The sequence below is a fragment of the Artemia franciscana genome, chromosome 2, assembly GCF_032884065.1.
Source record: "Artemia franciscana chromosome 2, ASM3288406v1, whole genome shotgun sequence".
In the NCBI taxonomy this organism is placed as follows: Eukaryota; Metazoa; Arthropoda; class Branchiopoda; order Anostraca; family Artemiidae; genus Artemia; species Artemia franciscana.
In genome coordinates, this window is record NC_088864.1 from 27,784,774 (window position 1) to 27,805,063 (window position 20,290).

A 20,290-nucleotide genomic window follows, 5' to 3' on the forward strand; every position below is an offset into this window, starting at 1 on the left:
CATGGTTTGATGAAACGAAACGGCTATATAACTCCACTTCACTTTGCACACCATAGGCTTTGGGTCGTGGAAAAGCAAAAACCATCCTTTTTGGCCCCAGGCAAGAGTTCTGCGGGGTTTTCCAAAATGTAATGTCATATTCATCAATACGGCCTGAGGTTCACACTTTCCGTAAAAACCGCACAGGTTAGACCCTTACCAGTTTCCAGGAATAAGCTGAGATCGGCGGCATAGGAAAAAAAAAAACGGGACAAACCAAAGTGTTGCTCTCGCAACACAATTACCACAAATAAGAATTGGGCTCCCATTCTCTTCTAACCTTTCTAAAGGCACGAGTAGCATTTATGTCCTACTGAAAACAATATGAAACGCTCATTTTCATCAAAATCCTTACAAGCTTATTTGCGTCGATTTTGCGTCGAGAACGTAGTTCGTGTTTTCTGATTCATTCCGCAACTTGGACACTGCTCAATTTCGCACTGAGCCTGGACTGAGGATCGTTTTTAAAGATTATTTTTAGTATTAAGTTAAAACGTAATTCAGTTTTGCTTGAACGCAATACTTCGCTTGTCTTTACATAGTTATTCTTCTTGCTTGGAACTAGCATGGACCTATCTCGACTTTGCACTGCGTAAGTCCACACGCTTGGTGTTAAATCTCGTTGTTTGTGTTTAGCTCGTCTTGCATCAAACTGTCTGCAGCTTATGGCTAAGGAGTTCGTAGGGATTAAAAAAAGTACCCTAGAATTTTCATTGTCAAATCAAATGAGGCCCCTCCCAATTTCTTGTGACCATCCGTTCTATATGAAATGACCGGGGGAAAATAAATGAATAGAAAAATACATAAAGGACTCGTTGCTCTTTACTAAGTCAACGCTAGCTTTTTGTTTCTGGCGAATATCTTTATTAAAAACCAATTTTTTGCATTTGAAGTCATTGCCAATAACACTGCATGATTAGTCCCCTTCTCCCTGCAAAAACAATGTATGAACCTTTTGGCTATTCTAAAGGAAATGGCTATCTTGAGACGAGGCCATCAAATGGTGGATGGGGTAAAAAGGGGATGGAAGTGGGCTCTGCTGCTCTCTGATTAGTTTTGGCCTCACAATGGGTACTAGAACTTAGAATTTAGAAGCCAGCCCTTCCCCAGCTATTTTGTGATCTTCCGTCTATATGACAAGCCCTGGTTTAAAAAATAATAAATAATAAATGGGAGCACTTAGCTATTTACTAGGCGAGCAATATCACATTGACTATAATAAAGGAAGAAAATGAGACAATTCAAGAAATTAAGAAGCGTTTAACTCTGGAAATAGTTTTTAGTCCCAGAAAATTAATCCTCGAAATCCCCCTTTTCTGTCCCCTAAATTGAGGTTTTTATGTATTGGTAATTCTATTTTTGCCCAACTAAAATGTTGTCAAACTCACTTTTGCCAACGAATTTTAAATCTGTTCCAACATGAAAACTTTGTTTTAAAACTTTCAGAAATAACCTTTTACAGTTATTTCCCACGATAGTGGAGTGGGGCTTGTACATTCTTGTTATATATAGTTATATATATCTGTTATATCTATATATATAAAAATAAGTTGTCTGTGTGTGGATCTGTGGATCAGGTGACGTCATGTTTGTCCGCATATGACGTCTGAATTATTTCACACTAATACAAAATAAGAAAAAAACTAAAAAAGGTAAAAACTACAAAAAAAAACTAAAAAGAAAAAAAAACTAAAAAAGCTAAAAAACTAAAAAAAACTAAAAAAAGGTAAAAATCTAATAACTAAAAAAAAACTGAAAAAAATAAAAAAAGGCAAAAACTACAAAAAAAATAAAAACTAATAAAAAAACTAAAAAAGCTAAAAAACTAAAAAAACTAAAAAAAAACTAAAAAAAACTAAAAAAAGGTAAAAAACTAAAAAAAGACTAAAAACTAAAAAAGAAAAAAACTAAAAAAAAGGAAAAAACTGAAAAATAAAAGAGAAAAAGAAAACTAAAAAAATATGAATAAATATATATAAAAATAAGTTGTTTGTGGGTTATGTCTGTCTGTCTGTCTGTCGAGTGACGTCGTGTTTGTCCGCATATGACGTCTGAATTATTTCACACTAATACAAAAGAAGAAAAAAAACTAAAAAAGGTAAAAACTACAAAACAAACTAAAAAGAAAAAAAACTAAAAACTAATAAAAAAACTAAAAAAGCTAAAAAACTAAAAAAAAACTAAAAAAACTAAAAAGAGGTAAAAAACAAAAAAAAACTAAAAACTAAAAAAGAAAAAACTAAAAAAAAAGGAAAAAACTGAAAAATAAGAGAAAAAGAAAACTAAAAAAATATTAATAAATATAAAAAATATAAATATAAATATAATATAAATTAGCAATCAACTAAGCACCGAGACACAAATGACGACCGGGACACAGGGAGTATAAATGACGACCAGGACATAAGTAAAAAAAAAAAACTAAAAAAATGGTAAAAACTACAAAAAAACTAAAAACTAATAAAAAAACTAAAAAATCTAGAAATCTAAATAAACTAAAAAAGAAAAAAAAAGAAAAAAGGAAAAAAATAAAGGAGAAAAACAAAACTAAAAAACGAATGTATATACAGACCAAATCCACTCTTGTCGCTTTTCTCAAGACCTTGAAACAAGAACTCGTTACAGGGTTGCTACTGTTTGTCAAATAATTACCCATAAAAATGGAATTTCAAGTAGAAAGCAGCGAAATACCCCTCGCCTGTCGAGTCCTTTTTGTTTTCCTGTTCCTTTTCTGAAATTATGAACCAATGCTGACAAGACAAATAATTTGGAACCAGTCGCGGTTATCTTTCATTCAAACTACAGATGAAGACCTTAGAAAGTCAGTACAAACTTAGATCCTCCTACGCCCGGAGGCGCATAGGGCAGCGACGGTTGACTTCTAATTTGACCGATCTTGTGCCAAAGACCAAAGTTCATTCAAAGAGGTTCAGAGACTCGTTGCCTTTTTATCCAGGGAGCTACCAAGTGTGCTGTGTTGTCTTCCACTCCTTCGAATGCTGGGTGGGGCACAACAAAATAAATCGTATGAGAGGCGTCCTTCGCTCATGTGGGTCATATGCCCCCAACACTTCCATCCTCTCATTCTGATCTCGTTGGTCATCAGTGGCTGTCCGTTATCAGCCCTAATCCGGGCATTCGTTACTCTATCGGTACAACGGTCCGCGAGGATTCTACGCAGGCAATTATTCTCGAAGCCAAGTAGTCTTTTCTCAGCATTCTTTGAAAGGCTCTAGGACTCGCATCCATATAAAACTACAGAGAGTACATTACTCCTAAACAATCGCAATTTCAACTCCTGAGAGTAGTATCTGGATCTCCAAATATTCTTCAGCTCAGAAAATGCTCCACCTGCATACGCTATTCGTATCAGGACTTCTGTATTTCAATTGCCATCTTGGGTAATTGTACTACCGAGGTACTTAAATTCCCTGACCTCTTCTATATCAATGGCTTCGTATTGAGTCCCAGCTGCAACGGTTGTCACAACTGCGTTTGACATACTTTTTGTTTCATTAGAATATACTTTTTGTATATATTATTCAGTATACTTTTTGCATACTATTAATCTTCGGGCCCACAGGGGCAGCTTTCGCTGCTAGTTCATTCAGATTATGTTGAATGTCCTCTTGGCAGCGAGCAATGAGAACAATATGGTCAGTGAAATCGCAGCCGTGCATTTGACGCTTGTGGCTTAGTGCAGTTGCAACTGTTTTCGCAGTTTCGTCCCAGATCATCGATAATGGTTTTGGTGTTAGGAGCAGGAGTACTAGACGAATTTTTCGTTGGTCCGTAAAGCCTGATTTATTTAATAAATGAAGCAGTTTGTTCATACTGTGGAGAGTTCCTGCTAATTGAAAAAATATTATTCTGTTATTATTTATGACGAGATGGCAAACACAATGAATTAGAAAGGAATGTAGGTACAAGTTGTTTTTTTTATCAGAGGCAGGGGGAAAGTCGTCGACAGACATTTGAAGGCTGTTTTGATTGGTATCCCTACAACTCATGTTCATTCAGATGAGCTGATGAATTCTATGTAATAATTCGTAGTTCTGACGGGCCTAAAGTATATAAAAATATATTTAAAATTATGACGGGAAAAAAGATTAATTGTAGTGGAGGGGGTTTAGTGAATCAAAGGACATGCAGAATCAATTACACACACAGGAAATTCCAGAAGGCTATGAAAGAGCTAGGGAACAAATTTTTTACCTAGTTGTTTCGAGATAATGCTTCTTCCACGGATGGCTTAGCAGACTAGAGGTAATTCATGAAGATGAGAAGTAATCAAAACATTTACTGCTAAGGGACGTTTCAACACATTGGCTTATATTTGGCCTGACAGCATTTCGACTTCTAAAGCAGTGGTCACCTATTAAGAATTATTTCTTTTAGTTCATTCCCAACAAGAATACTGCTCTTTAAAAGTCATCTATCTATTTGGAGATAAAAAATTTTTTTAAAACGAGGGACTATGAAGGCAGAGCTCTGGTTCATTTTAGATGGTTTTGCGTTCATTTTGATTGCCGCCTTTCAACGGGACGAGCCTCTTATGAATTGCTCTGTAGTGAGTTGAGGCTGATTTAGTGGCACTTGAAAAAGATTTATCAATATAATCTAGCTTCTCTGGGTTTTTGGACGAAATAAATGTATACGCTTCACCTTCAGACGACCTTCTTAGTAAAGTGGCGTGGAAACACAACAGAAACAGAGATAAAACTTTTCAGCAGAATTTTTCATTAAGATTAAGGAAATAAGGAAATAATATAAGGAAAACGATATTAAAAATAAGTTTGAGGCAGTATGAGAAAATTAATCACTAAGACTTTCAGTTTGCAATAGGATCACATTTACAATTGAAATCTTACTGTACTCAAAGCCAGTTTTAGATGATTGTTTTTTTCTTTTTTTGTGTTGTAGCATAGTGGTATCGTTCAACTGAACATATTAGTAATGTCCTGTATCTGAATGTGTTTCACTGTCTAAGAACTTAAAATTCGTCCAGAAACGGTTTTTGATTTTTGAGAGCCAGCATTATCCCGTGAGATGTAAAAATATTAAACGAAGACCTATAGTAGAAATTTAAAATCGTTATTGTTGAAAAGGTAAACGATTTATTTTGCTCTCTGCAAGAATAAATAGCATTAAAAAAAAATCTTAAATCTTAATAAGCTACAGAGTAAGTGTTGTATGTCTTAATGTCTGGACCATATCTGGCATATTTGTCAACTCCGTAGTTTATTCCATAAGGATTTACATCGTATGTACTGTAGCCCAGATTGAAGTCATAATCTGCATAGTCTCGTTTGTAATCGTGTCCGTGTTTGTCTCCATATACTGGGTTTGAATATTTCAAATCATTTCTATACCTGCCGTAGACAACTGCTGGAGCGGCATACTTCAAATTATTTCTGTAGCTATCCCCATATGCTGGAGCGGCATGCTTCAAGTCCTTTCTGTAGTTGTTCCCATATGCTGGAATGGCGTACTTCAAATCATTTCTGTAGCTATCTCCATATACCAGGGCAGGGTACTTGAAATTATTTCTGTAGCTCTCGTAGGCAGGTTGGGGAGCTGTGTACTTCATATATTTCCTGTAGGTATCCCCATACATCGGAGTTGCATATACGTAGTCAGAGTTCAAACTGGAACAATAGAAGTACGTTAAATGCTTGCAAATTTTAATGTCAAAGATGATGAAAAAAAAGGATTGGTTTATCCAATAATTTAGTCCTTTTCTTCATTTCAATGCTTGAAACCTATTTAAAGAGATGTCTTCAGAATAAAAATAATTTCGATGGAATAACTTTTCGAACACAGAATATTAAACGAAAATGTTATTTATAAAATAATGAAATCTTGCAAATATAATAGAAATGCTGGTAATTCTAATGAATTAGAATAGTGACTTTAGACATAATTTTTGAAATTTGTTATTATTTTTATGAGTCTTGTTGATTTGGTAAGTTCTTACGAGCCAATATTTTTTTTTGATTGGAATGAAAATTCCTGTCACTATGACTTGCTTAGATTAATCTCTGTCAACAAACTGTTGATATGTGTTGTACTGACAGATATATTGTCTCTGTTGTTTCTTCCGTCGATAGAGGATTATTATTTTTTGATTTAAAAAGTTGAAAAGGAAAAACCATTACTAGTCGCAGGAGCTGAAGTATTTCATTATATCTTATTCATCTAAAGAAAAGTTTTAGATTTACCGAAATACTTTGTAATATAGACAATTCGTGAGGTGGATATTGCTCCCAGAAGAAAATAAAAATTGCAGAGTCAAACATTCCTAAAATTCTTGCAAAAAACAAGGTGTTTGATTTTTATTCTAGTGTCGACAAAATCATGCAAAATAAATTGAAGTTGTTTGTTTTACTTTGAAAATGATTATTTAAAACTAACGATGCTCCTGATTTTTTGCTATGCCTACATCAGGGAAGTGAATTGTAAACAGTTTTTTTGGGGAATTTTAATTACAAATTGTTTCTATTATAGTCAATCTTAATCTCCTGTTTTTGATCAGGTGAACTAGCTTGGGTATTTTACTGGAAATAAGTGCAAAATAAGATTTCTTCAAAATAAAGTCAGTATATCGAACAAACTTATCCAAGACTGTAGTTAACCAATCAATATATAACGCATTTTGCCCTATTGTTGTAAGAAAAGTTAATTCCCAACTGGGGCCAATTTTCAAAAGAAATTATTTGCTTCATATACAAGACTAGAAATTACCGACAGAGGTGTAGTTTGTTCAAGATTTAGCTGAAAAATAATGCCTTTTATTCGGATAGAAATGTTCCTATCACATCGAATTCTAGTATGTAATTTTTTATTTAGGTGTTTATCGTCTTATCCCTCATTACGGTATTCAAGTGCTCTTAACAATGCCTTTTATCTGGATATGAATATTCTTTACATATCGAACGCTACTAAGTCATTTTTTGTTAAGAAATTTTTTTAGCTTTACCCTAAATTACAAATTTAAAATGTTCTCAGTCTAATTTTGACTTGTCTGGGTTGACATCAGTAGGCAAAACTGGTCCCTGGAATTAAGAAAACGATGAGGCCAGATTAATAGTCGGCGATCGAAGGAGCTTCGAAACTTGTTTAGCTATGTGATTATAATTTGTTTATTTTGATTTTTATGATTAAAGATTCCCTCCTGTTTTTACCTAAATCTTCCACTTTAAACTGGCCTTTGTAGGTTTAAAAGTTTCTTCCCTCGTACTCTTATAAGAATTTATGTGTTTCTGTTAGGAAATCACATGCCCTTGCTATACCACTGTCTAACTAACTAACAATGCCAAGGAGGTGTGAAGTGGAGGTCATGGATAAAATTGCCGAGGATATGTAAGATGCAGCCAGGTGGCATGACAGTAAAACATTATACTGGCATGTTAATAAATTGAGAGGGAGTAGTCAATCCGGAATTGTCCCATCTAAAGACAGGAACGGGGCCACAATTAGTGATAAGGAAATAGTTAAAGAGAGAGGATGGGAACATTTTGAGAATGTGCTAAACCGAGAAACAGCTGCAGGAAAAGATATAGAGGAAATGAAAAAGTTTGTGATACTTTGGATGTGAAACAAGATTTGTTTTGTGAGAAGAATTAGCGACAGTACTAAAAGGATTAAAGAATAATAAGGCTCCGAGGTTTGAAATAAGCTACTGAAGATTATGAAGATAATCTTTTAAAAAAGGGGAAGTACCTTACGATTTTAGGAAAACCTTAATTAAGCCACTGTATAAGAAAGGTGATAAGAGTGAGTGTCGTAATTATTGAGGCATTAGTCTGATCTCTATAGGTAGCAAATTACTTGGTAATATGACACTTTTTAGACTGAGAGATGCTGTAGACAAAGTTTTGAGAGAAGAACAGTTCGGTTTTTGAAAAGGTAGAGGATATGTCGATCAAGTTTTTACTCTTAGGTTAACAATTGAGAAGTGCCTTAGCTGTCAAACACCTTTGGTCCTCAGTTTTATAGATTATCAGCAAGCGTTCGATTGGTTTTATCCTTATATGCTATACCAGAAAAATACATTAAAATGATTAATTCTATGTACGAGAATAATACTGCTGCGGTTAAGGTAGGAAATAAGGTTAGCAGCTGGTTTGTGGTAAATCAGGAGTTAAGCAGGGTTGTGTTCTATCCCCCTTTATATGGATTATTTTCATGGACTTTGTCTTAAGGAGCACAGGGAAGGCAATGGGAGACCACAGAATCAAATGGGGAGGAAAAACTCTCCCGGATTATGCTGATGATTTAAGCATCTTCGATGAAAGTATGAGCAAAGTGAATGAACTTTAGAGGTTTTACGAGTTCATGGTGCTAGAATAGATTTGAAAATTAATGTTAAGAAGACTAAGTCACTAAGGCTAGGAATAAGTGAAGATGAAAAGTTGACATTGTGTAAAGAAAAGATTGATCAGTTGGGCAGCTTCACTTACCTTGGTTACCTTCACTTATTAGTAAAGACGGTGGGAGCAGTGAAGATTTTAAAAGTAGGATCGCTAAGGCGCAGGGTGTTTTTTCACAACTAAAAGATGTTTAGAAGGATAGGAAGATAAGTCTGCAAACCAAGATTAGAATATTAGAAGGTACAGTTATGATAGTGGTCAAATATGGCTCTGTGATTTCCAGAGAAATTGCCTACGATTGTTCTGGGTACCCTGCTGACTGGTACGAGAAGTGTGGTTCAATCTTGCTTTCTACGGCTATAATGAAAGAAAGTTTGAGATGGTTAGGGCATGTTCTGCGGATGAAGGATGACAGATTGCCGAAGATTGTCCTTTCCGGCCAACCGTCTAGGGCTAAAGGGAAAGCAGGTCGTCGTCGTCTGGGTTGAGGATGTCATAAAGAAAAATTTAAAGGGAAAGGGAACTTTTTGGGAGGGTGTAAGGAGGGAGGCTTTAAATAGGTTGGGATGGAGGAGGAGCTTGCGAAGGTGTGTTGGCCTCAGGCGGCTTGGTGCTGCGGTGAGTTGTTAGTAGTATACCATTATCCGTATACTGGGGACATTTCTGCTGACGGTACCGGAATTTAGCTGAAGATCCTGCTATGAATTATTGCATGTAGTTTCGAGAACCTAAAGCAGCTTATTCTACCTAATCTCCATTTAGGAAAAAATTTATTCATATGAAAGATAAGCTGAAGTTCTACTTGCGCGTCAGTCTTTCTCAAATTTTGTTTGGGTGAGGCCAGAGTTGAAAATTGTACTTCACCCTCATTTTTTAACCCCAGAAATTTGACAAAATTTTAACACTGGAGCTGAGGGGTGGATCTAAGGTCCCATTCTCCTGACTACGATACTGGTGTCTATTATGAAAAGGCTTCGCAAAAAATTTACCCTCTTGACAATAATCAAAAGTAATATATAAAATTCTACCTTTTTTCTTCTTCCATCTCCACCATCTCCATTGGTTCTTCGACATTAGTCTCTGAGAAAACTAATCCCACGAAGGTGAAGAAGAGCGCCTAGAAAATTAAAATTATAGTTTATTTTGTAAAGTGGGATTTGTAAAATGGCATTGCATACTAAAATTTTATTAAAAGCAGTTTATGTAAAGCAATGCTGAGAATGTATGCTCATTTAACACTGATATCATAACACATATGTAATGGGTTTTTACACTTTTGAAATGTCTATATAGATGCTTCAGCTAGATCCAATGTCATGATATTTTTCGCTTTTTTTGTAGCCTAATTTGCGTTCTAATGGTTCCAAACTGTTTTGCAAAAATTTCACGTTTCTACCTTTAATAGTTTGGCTGCAGATCACTGGAAGGACCGACAGAAAGCAGGGACAGTCAATTGATATTATGTACACGTTTTATATACTACTAGGCCCACTTCTACTACCATTACTCATTGCAGCACAAAGCCTTCCGAAGTCAACAGAGCTGCGTAAGCTCCTCTTTTACTTCTGTCTGTTGAGAGCGTCACTGTTTACGCCTTTGAAGGCCCACTTCCCGTTAAATTCCTTCTTGTAACCTCTTTATCCTTCTATTCTTCCAATCATTCCCCAAATGTAAAAAAAAAAGACTCCGCTTTTGCTATACCGCTTTTTACATCTTTAAGAAATGTTATCCGGATAATTGAAGCTATCTACTTTTCATTGCCTAATATCAGCTCTTCATTCCAATGTATTCCCAGTATAAGCGACTTAGTCTTCTTGACGGGTAATTTTCTTGCACCGATCCTTGGTGCAATTTATTTTTCATGGTGCCTTATATTTTTAATCTATTCCTGAAACTTTAACTATTGAAATTTCCCCCAAAAAATTAATTGCTCTGATATTTTTGCCCAGGACATTGTAATAATTTGCACAATATAAGTCTCGGAAAGTTTAACTTTCCCGTTCGAGACCTTCTTCTTTAATACACTTTACCGTGTTCCTTAGGACAAAAGCCATCAAAAGAATCCATATTAATTTGAGATTCTAAATACATTCGTAAATATGGACTTGTTTCAGACTATTTGAATTTGATAGGGAGTCTAACATTTCTTGGAATCTGGCTTGAAATATCAAAGGAAAGTTGAAAAGTTCAAATAAGCGAATAATATTATGTAACAATTTTTGTATAATTTGAAGTTTAATATTGGGTCTTCAGTAGTGTTTTTGAACTTACTATTTCAAAAGATTCAAATTATTCCAGAAGATTTGAATTTAATACATTCTCACTTCTATCTGCTCACTTCTTTTTTCTCCCAGTTATTTATATATATAGCACAAAAGCCGACTGACACCCACACAGCTATGCACGCTTTCCTCCATCCCAATCTGTTCAAAGCTTCCCCTTTACACCCTCCCAGGAAGTTCCCATTTCCCTTAAATGTTTCCCTATGACATTCTCATATCCGATCCCGGAACGATCTGCCTTTCATTTGGCCTATACAATGGACTAACAAAGACAGTCTTTGAGAATCAGCAATCCTTCATAAGCAGAACGTTCCTTAGCCATCTCAACCTTTCTCTCATTATAGCCCTAGAAAGCGGGGTTGAACCACATTTTTCGTACAGCATACTGTTTGGGCTACGGTCAGTTAGCCGGGTACCCAAAACAGTCCTTAGGCAATTTATCTGGAAAGCATCTAGTGAATCCTCCTTCGTTTTTTTGGAGCGCATACGCTCTAGAACTGTACTTGACCACTGTCGTCACTATAGTTTCCAATATTCTAATCTTAATTCGCAGACTTATTTTTCTATTCTTTCAAACCTTTTTCAAGTGTGAAAGAACACACTGGGCCTTGGTATTCTAACTTTAACATCTCCATTGTACCCCCACTGTCTTTAATCAATAATACTACCTAGGGAAGTAAAGCTGTCCACTTGATCGATCTTCTGGTTACCCATCATCACCTTTTAGCCTTCACTTTCCTAGCCTTAGTGACTTCGTCTTTTTAAGATTAGTTTTCAAACCTATTATTGCACCCTGAACTTGCAAAACTTTTAAAAGTTCATTCATTCATTTTGCTAACATTCTCATCTTAGTAAATATTCAAATACCTTTCTCATCATTCTCACAAATGAAAAACTGTACTATTGGCCAATAAGAATGATTATTGAATATTTATATACTTGAAAAGCAAGTGCCTTGATGCACAGCTGTTAGAAGAGGAAATACGAACAGTTTTATATGAATATTAATCAGATTTATAATCAATTTTAACGACCGTTTTGAAAGTTAGACCTTAAATTTTTATCGTATACAAAACAGATTTAGTTCATCACATTCGGTATAGTCTTGCGTGCTGTCAATGCGCTTTTTTTCTATTCTGGTCTTCATTAGATCAAAGGTAAACGACCCATGTAAAGAGTGCAATAAACCGTCATGTTTTTTTGTGACTCCCATGTGTTTTTTTTTAACTGAAATTAAGGAGTGACATTAAAACTCGAAATGAACAGAAATTACTTCGTATATGAAAGGGGCTGCTTCCTCATCAACGCCCCGCTCTTTACCCTAAAGTTTGACTCTTTCTTTCAACTCTACTTTTTAAAACAGTAAAAAAAAAATTAGCGTAAAGAGCGGGGCGTTGATGAGGAAGCAGCCCCTTTCATATACGAAGTAATTTCTGTTCGTTTTAAGTTTTAATGTCACTCCTTACTTTCAGTTAAAAAAACTTGTTTTTTTATTTAACTTCGGAACGTTTTTGAGTCCATGCATGTTTTGATTTTGGCTCTCCGCAGATGAATAATTAAAACGAAATTTGCATATGTTTTTCTTGGCTAAATGGCTTTCTCGTAGTTTTGATCGAATGATTTTGAGAAAAAAAGGAGCGGGGGAGGAAGCCTAGTTGCCCTCTGATTTTTTGGCTACGTAAAAAGGCAACTAGAACTTTTAATTTTTTACGAATGTTTTTATTAGTAAAAGATATACGTAACTTGTAAATTAGCTTACGTAACGAACGTTTTGTATTCTCACGTTTTTATTACGTATATGAGGGGGTTCACCCCTCGTCAGTTCCTCGCTCTTTACACTAAATCTTAAATTCTGTCCAAATTCCTTAAGAATGACCCCTGAATCACAAAAGCCTTAGAATAAATAGTTGAATTTATAAATAGTTGAAATAGTTCAATAAACTTGAGATTTCGAATTTATAGTTGATTCATTTTGCTTTAATATTATTTAGTGTCCATATAATTAGGAGTAGAAATGGGACCATTTCTGCAATTGGTTTTCATTACTTTTGACTCCATGCTCAGCAGTGGTGTTTAAGGAACCCAAGGTCATACTTAATACACATAGACAGGAGTGTCATTTGCGGTGCTCCTCTCGACGTGTACATACCCCTACCCATCCTCAGAAATGCTAAAAATGAGTGTAAAAAATTGAAGATTTACTTGAAAATTCCTTCCAAACAAACGTTTGTTTTCGTGAAATTATCTTTAAGTAAATTATATAAGTAAGAAAAAACATTCTCTATCTGGGTCACATGAATGAAGAAATGAAGTCTAAAACAAACCCGATACAATGATAATTGAAGCTGAACTTTAAACGAATATAATTTCCCACATATACGAGTATTGTTGACAACCAATACCCCTTTCCTCCCTCCAAAAAAAAGAAAGGCTAAAGTTTTATTCGCGCTTTACTCAAACAAATATTTTGTGTGGTTTCAGTTTTCTCTTTATAATATTAGAAATTAATAGTTCCCACGTTATTTTATTATGCATATTACAGCCAATTTAATTTAATTTGTCTAATATGTTATAAATTATTGTCAATGCTTCTTCCTTTTAAATGGGCTCCTTTCAAATGTATAGGAAACTCATTGATTGACACGAACTCTTAATCCAAGCTATTTGTTCAATTTTAGTAACACACGAGTGACATTAGTTTCTTCTGAGGTTTTTAATTTCTCACATTCATAGAAGGTTCTGCTCCTTGTAGATTCGACATATTCTATAAGCTAATCGCTGGGCTTTTTTTCCAATTTTAATTCGCTCTTTACTTTTAATGAAACAACAAGTTTTAATTTTTATTTAATTTAATCAAAAGAGGATTTAGTTCAATATTCCGTTAGAAGAGTGGAAAATATATGTAAAATCGTAATTAGATTCCTAAGATTTATCACATCGTATATTTACGTTCACTTGCAAAGGTTCAATGAGATTCACTTGCGAAAAGGTTAACTTCAAGGATCTAAGAATATTTTGAAAAATAAATACATTTTTTGATAGGCTGAAGCAGGCACGTAGGCAGGGGGGGGGGCTTCGGGCCCGGGATCCCCACCGAAATTTTGTAAAATGTTTAATTTCCCCATGGTTTCTTGCGATTTCTGGCAAAAGTAGGACATTTATTAAGAATCTAGATACATGTGTGAAGCCTTTTTTTGGGATTTTACAGCATGCAATTATCCTGTCAAGTCACTGCCCATTTATTAACCCAATTTCTGTCTAACTTTTTACCCTCTTTGAAGTAATTAGCGATTGCACTGTTATTTATTTTATTTTTTTGTGAAGAGAGTTTGCTTTCCACAGCAAAATAGATCCTTGATATTAAGGTGTTTATGCCCCCTTTTCAGGGTAAAGTACAGCTTTTAATCGATCAATTTTGGAAACTATCATTTTTCATTAAAATCGACGTTTTCGTAATAAAAGAACTACCCCCCACAGCACCCATATTGCACTATTAACCTTAAAATTTCGCTTTCAGTGGGATATAATACATTAATCACTGTTTCTAAATCGCTATGAACATAACCTGAGCCTAAAACGTACTTTTGAGGCTTCAGTCTCCTTCCCCCCATCCGCTACAATACTACAGATAAAAGTTAATCTGTATTTTCCGATATACATGCTTTTTGCGTTTATTTAGTTACTAAATAAAAAAAATTCTGCTTTATATCTACTGTTTCGAAGGTTTTGCCCCCCCCCCCCGAAAAAAAATTCCTGCGTACGTGCCTGGGATGAAGAGTCGTAGGCATTCACCACTCAGGGTATTATTAGTGTATTTTTTTATTTTAGTTGCCAATAGATAAGTTCTTTTCGTTTCTCCCATAAAATTTTCTAGCTCTATGCATATACTCCTTCTGAGCCATTGGACTCGATTGAAGTTTGTCACTTTACGATGTACAAAGCTTAATAAACTACGTCTCTTTACAGGCCTTGACATACCGGCCGTGCAACTTGTTATTAACCATAATGTACCCCATGTTGCAAAAGAATATATACATCGAGTTGGTCGAACAGCTCGTGCAGGAAGAGGTGGTATGGCACTAACTTTAGTAACTCCATCCGACGAAAAATATATCCACGCCATAGAAGCTCTCATTAACAAAATACTGGAAGAAGAACCTGTGAATGGTTTGTATATTTAAACTAGGTTTGATTGATAACAGTTTATATTTCAGCTTCACCGCCAGCTTGTGAATACTTTGGCTTCATTTTTCATTACAACTAGCATGTAATGCAAAAATTATAATTTAAAGCTCCTTAATTTTAGGCTCTTGAATATTTAAACTCTGCCGTATGAAGCTCTTACATTACATTACGTAAGCAGAACTGCCTACTGTTGACCATGCGTTGATGTTTCAAAAGCTGGTCAACGTTGCAAAGAGTTTCGATGAAGAGCTCTGGACGTTTTTTAAATATAAACTCTGCTTTCCGCCACCTTCGTTATTTGAGCCGATTGGTCTTCTTCGGTTGGCAGACAAACCAGCGCTTGCCAATGTGATCTAGTGCGAATTTGAAGGTCTGCAACGAAAGATAGATTGTGTACTTAAAAGCTTGGACGAACCTCTGTATTTACGAGGTGGCGGGGTCCTTCTACACCGTTTGCCTTGGGAGAAATGCAGCACGTACGCGGATATCTGCACCAAATATATCGACTATGAGAAGCGAAGATATGAATGCTCTTTCATAGCTTTTGATGTGTATTTATTTGGACTCTCAGTCAAAGACGTCACCGCTGGGAGGAGGAGCAGGTCTAAAGGCTGTCCTAAGATCAGCATTCAGCTAGAGATGCCTTGTCTATTAAAATAAGATAATTTCTTTAGCAACGCATAAAACAAGCCGACAATCATCAGCATGCTGTACGGCTATCTCAATGAAGAGGGATGTAGAGTGTACCAATCGCCAGCCGGTGCTGACCAGCTGGTTGTGGTGAATGCGGTCGATTCGACAGAACACCAACCCACTATATTAATAGGAGAAGATACGGGCTTACTAGTCCTTTTATTGTACCACACGAAGCGAGACTGTAAACCGATATTTTTCCATTCCGAGTCTAAGTCACGGAAAACTGGAGGCCATCTCCGGGATATGCTGGCAGCTGAACTGAAACTTGGTGACACTCTTTGTGAACAAATCCTTTTTCTCCATGCATTTCTCGGATGCGATTCGACTTCACGAATTTATGGCTTAGGAAAATCTACACCACTGAATCACGTGAAAAAGAAGAAAAACTTCCAGGATATCCCCAGACTATTCCTAGATTCAGCATCTAGAAAAGACGACATTAGAAAAGTTGGAGAGAAGGCAATGCTTATCTTATTTAAGGCTGGAGAAAATGAAGCAAGTCTTGATCAGGTCTGCTACGAGTAATTCTTCGAAAAAGTTGGAAGTTCTGGGAAGTATGTAGAGGCAAAAACGTTCCCACTAAAGAGCGATGTTTGCAAGTATCATTCTCTTCTAGTATACTTCCATGTACGATTGTAGAAAAATGTTGAGTATCGACCGGATGCTTTGGAATTTGGCTGGATTGTGCAGAAAGGAGAATTACGACCTTTATATTTAGATAGATCATCGGCACCGCCTTCCCGTCTCTCCGAGTTTCACTACAATTGCAAGAGCGAGTGTTCGACTTTGCAATGTTTTTGCAAATAGCATGGCTTAAAATATACCTGGGCTTGTGGCAATTGTAAAGGAACAAGCTGTTCTAATTGCGGTTCCAGAAACCTTGAAAACGATGGTAGCGAAGAAGAAGACCAAATTTTTGAACAGCTTTGCCAGTATCCAATGAATCTCTATGTAGCTGTGATTTTTATATGCGTTATGTACTCGATCTCTGTGTTCCATTATGTCTGGGTATATTGATCTCTTATTTGGAACTGGTCTTTCGGCTCAGGTAAGGGAAGCTCTTTGTCATAATTTTTTTTGCCAAATATGCGTTTCAATTTCCCCTCCTTCTCCTCTTCATTCTTACTCACTTTCACAAAACTACGGTTCCAGGCATACTGGATTTTACCTGGACCCAGTCTTGGTTGTTACCAAGGCGCAAGACTGTAAATTTTTTGCCTAGGCCAAGTTTAATATACACCTGCAGGCTCAACCTCTCCTCCAAATTCACTCTCTCTCAAAGCTATAAGCCCCGAACAATTCTTTTGACTTTAAATATTTATTTTCATGTTCATCAGCAAAAAAAGAGTATAGAAATGACATATTTAATCACATTTGCTGGTATTTACTCAATCAATATTTTTCGCCTCAACCTCAAATTCAACCTAAAAAAAGCTCAAATTTGTGAAAAAGTCAGAGGGGCAAACTTTTCGGATTCGAAATCAGCACATATTTTTTGGTCTTGCAGTGAAAGAATTTGTATAACAATTTGTTTGAAGTTCACCCCTTTTTTTGTAGTTTTCCTAGACTATTAAGCTGCTTGGCTACTTGTGTTGCGCATAATTAATTTATGCATGGTGTGATTTAAAGCTAAAATGTTTGGGATGAAATGGGTTTGGATGTGTTTGAGACGAAGCCTTTTCATTCTGTTTATTGTGATATTACCAAAGAATAGGTTATGTTTTTGTTGCCTGATTTATTTTCAAATTATTGGTTTCTCTTTTTGTTATTTCCTTCTTTGGAAGTTTTTGATTACTCTAGATATGTCTTTTCTTTTTAAGCTTTTTCTTTCTTTGGTTTGACTTGACGTATGAATTTAGTTCATTATAGCTTGTAAAAGCCGGATCATCATTGTAGTTCAGTAAAAACTAGTTTTTAAGTCAGGATGTCACTGTTACTGAATTGTATGAACGCTGAATTGCAAGGGTTCCTGAAAAAGTAACGGGGGTAATTACTTCTGTCATAAAACTTTGTTTTGGTCTCAGTTACAAAGTCTCTTTTAACACCTTGTTTGTACTGATCTCGGAAAGAAATGATAAAGATACGACGTAGCTCACATAAGCAAGTTCAGTAGAAAGGGGGAGGGGAGAGTTTGTAATTTTTAAAAGTAAGTAATTTTTTTTCGCTAAAAATGCTACACTCAGAACAACTATGAGGGTTGTGTATTTGAAAAAAAAATCTCTATAGTCCCTTTATTTTTACCGCATTCATGGCCTATTTCAGGAGTGAATAGATTGTTGGAAATTGTCAGACTGACTCGGAAGGCATCTTGACTGAAAAAAAAAATTTAACTGCTGTCGTAGCACTGTGTTTTCTCATGCAGTTTTATATCCATCGTCGCTAATATTTTCACATTCCTTTTAGAAAATATTATAGTGCTCTTTCTGAAATGCTTTAAAATAAAAAGTTCTTTTCTATATATTGAATAGTATGTAAATGTCAGAGCAAACATTTACCTGATTGAGGGAATAGCGATTGTCCCATACAGGATTATTCAACAACAGGAAAAACAACCAAAGGACCAAACAAAACATACACAGAACAGTCGAGGTTTTGCAAAGTCATCATAAATAATTGCATATCCTAAAGAACCCTATCCCCTCTTCTTATAAAATATTAATGTGTTTTTTAGATAAAGAAGTTTGCAAAATACTGACCCAAGTAAACGTGACGAAAAGAGAACAAGAGATTAAACTTGATGAAACAGATTTCGATGAGAGGCGTCTGATAAATAAGAGGAAGCAGTTGATCCTGCAAGGAAAAGATCCTGACGAAGAAGAAAGGAAAAAACGAAAATGGATAAAGAAACGGAAAAAAGAAGCCGCCAACCGGAAGGAAGAAAGCCGAAAGTTTAAAGTCGAATATATAAGCAATTAAACATAAATTTTTGCTCAATTTTTTTTCGTTATTTTTTTTTCTTTTTTGATAATTGTTTTATTTTAAACCAGATTCCAGGGTACTGGTGTTTTACTGAGAAAACAAAGTCCAAACAAATAGAATAGGATTTTGTTTTTGCAGAAAATAAAGACTGATTTATAAGACTCTCGATATTTTTCTTTCAGCCTTAATACCGATAATTTTTGGGCTACAGCTTAAATTCTCTGAAACTAAATCAAGCAAACGAAGTTTTCAGTAAAAACCTTGTTACTCAAAATTCTATGAAGATAGGAAAATACCATAAGTCAATTTATACGAGGTACTTTTATGGATTTATGTTGCATAAACTATGAATCACTAACTTTGAGGTTTTGGTTTTATTTAACTCTAATTGGTGCTTTTTTTTTAGACAAGCATGATAAACCTGTCGAACAAAAAAAAGAATATTAAATATAGGTTTTATTTCCTAGTCCCATCTAACTTTCCCACGAAATATGTGTAGCTTTGGTATATAGATAAGGATCATGAGGGCTATATTATCATATTTAATTTTCTTTTTTAAAGACACTGATAGATAATTCAATTATTTATGGGATATTCTGCTTTGATTGTATTGTAGCTTCTATGCATCATAAGGTAAGGGGTGCCAATTCACGAAAATGTTGGGGGAAATGTATATTTCAAATCTAGGATTGATTTTGTTGGTTCTTCAATGAAAATACGAAAACGGGCGTTGATCAAAATACGAGGGGGGTATTATCCCTCTTCCGATTGAATCCCCTGTATTAGGTTCACTCATTTAGGCTGGTATCACTAGGGTGGCTTATATTTTATGTTTACGTTCCTGAATTTGTATAGCAAGCTTTTATCAAGTTTACTTGGTCCATTTTTTCTCCAAAAAGATCTAATTTTGCTTTTTATGGGTGTGATGTAAGTCTTTTGACTTACATCTTTTATGGGTACATGCATTTGAGGAGGGAGGGGGCTCAGAACGGTAAGAACAGCTGTAATAGTTTATAGAAAAAGGCGAAAGAACAAAAATCTTTTGCATAAGTGTGCATTAGTAGTTTTTTCTAAAGGATTACAAGGCAGGAAAATTATAATTTTGATGAATTTTACTTAATTTGTGTACTATATTCGATCACCCCTGCTGAGCTATGGAGTAGGAAAGGAAAGAAAATGGTGGTAAATGTTATCCGGCCGCTCTTTCTATATGTCGGGGTTTTTAGGGGGGAAACCTTTCAGCAAAATAGGCCACATTTCTTTTCAATCTGATTCTATTTTCGAACGTTTATAAAAAATAGAGTAGGATATCCAGTTTTGGAAGGATCATGCGGAGTCTTTTATGGTTCCTTTTTCATGTTATGTCACTTTGTGCAACTTTTGGATGGGAAAAGCCACTCTTGTCATTTTTCTCAAACATTAGAGCGGACTGAGACGATGTTGGTGATCACGTTAAGACACCCATGTACTTTTACTACTTTCAGCTTATGGAGTCAGATGGATCGTACATGGTCTTCAATTTTTTTTTATATATATAGAATGGGGCTGTCGGAGTAAACTAGGTGTCTTTCAGTTTATTCTGATTCGAAACCTGATGTGTACCTCATTTTTGGCTTCGAAAGGTTAAAGAAGACGTACTACATGTTTTCCAGGAATTGTCTAAAGCTACTTTTAAGGTGCTCATTTATACTGACCGTAATCAAACACAAGCTATGCGAAAAAGATTGCCAAAACTGATGATTTTGGCTATATATCAGGGGCTAAACGAAAAGCATAGAGTCTCCGAACGGGACGAGA

At 35.4% G+C, this 20,290-nt stretch overlaps 2 protein-coding genes across 2 annotated transcripts in view; one reads left to right on the plus strand and one right to left on the minus strand.

Moving 5' to 3' along the window:
* LOC136039539 (probable ATP-dependent RNA helicase DDX49) overlaps positions 1-18,654 on the plus strand; it is a 58,802-nt gene extending 40,148 nt beyond the window's left edge. The window contains exons 7-8 of the mRNA XM_065723355.1: positions 14,660-14,860; positions 18,246-18,654. Coding sequence (XP_065579427.1) covers positions 14,660-14,860; positions 18,246-18,490 — 446 coding nt within the window. The 3' untranslated portion in view covers positions 18,491-18,654. The remainder of the gene's footprint in view (positions 1-14,659; positions 14,861-18,245) is intronic.
* Positions 5,134-11,638, minus strand: LOC136039542 (uncharacterized). The gene is made up of 3 exons (XM_065723369.1): positions 11,561-11,638; positions 9,440-9,528; positions 5,134-5,687 (listed from the first exon to the last, which is right to left on the minus strand). Exons 1-3 carry the CDS (start codon positions 11,570-11,572, stop codon positions 5,207-5,209), a joined length of 582 nt encoding a protein of 193 aa, XP_065579441.1. The 5' UTR covers positions 11,573-11,638; the 3' UTR covers positions 5,134-5,206.
* Positions 18,655-20,290: the final 1,636 nt, after the last annotated feature.

Bases quoted from the DNA above. Each gene is read 5' to 3' on its own strand.
- LOC136039542 (XM_065723369.1), bottom strand. The intron at 5,688-9,439 runs GTAGAATTTTAT...CTATTGTTCCAG, and splicing joins GAGATGGAAGAAGAAAAAAG to TTTGAACTCTGACTACGTAT.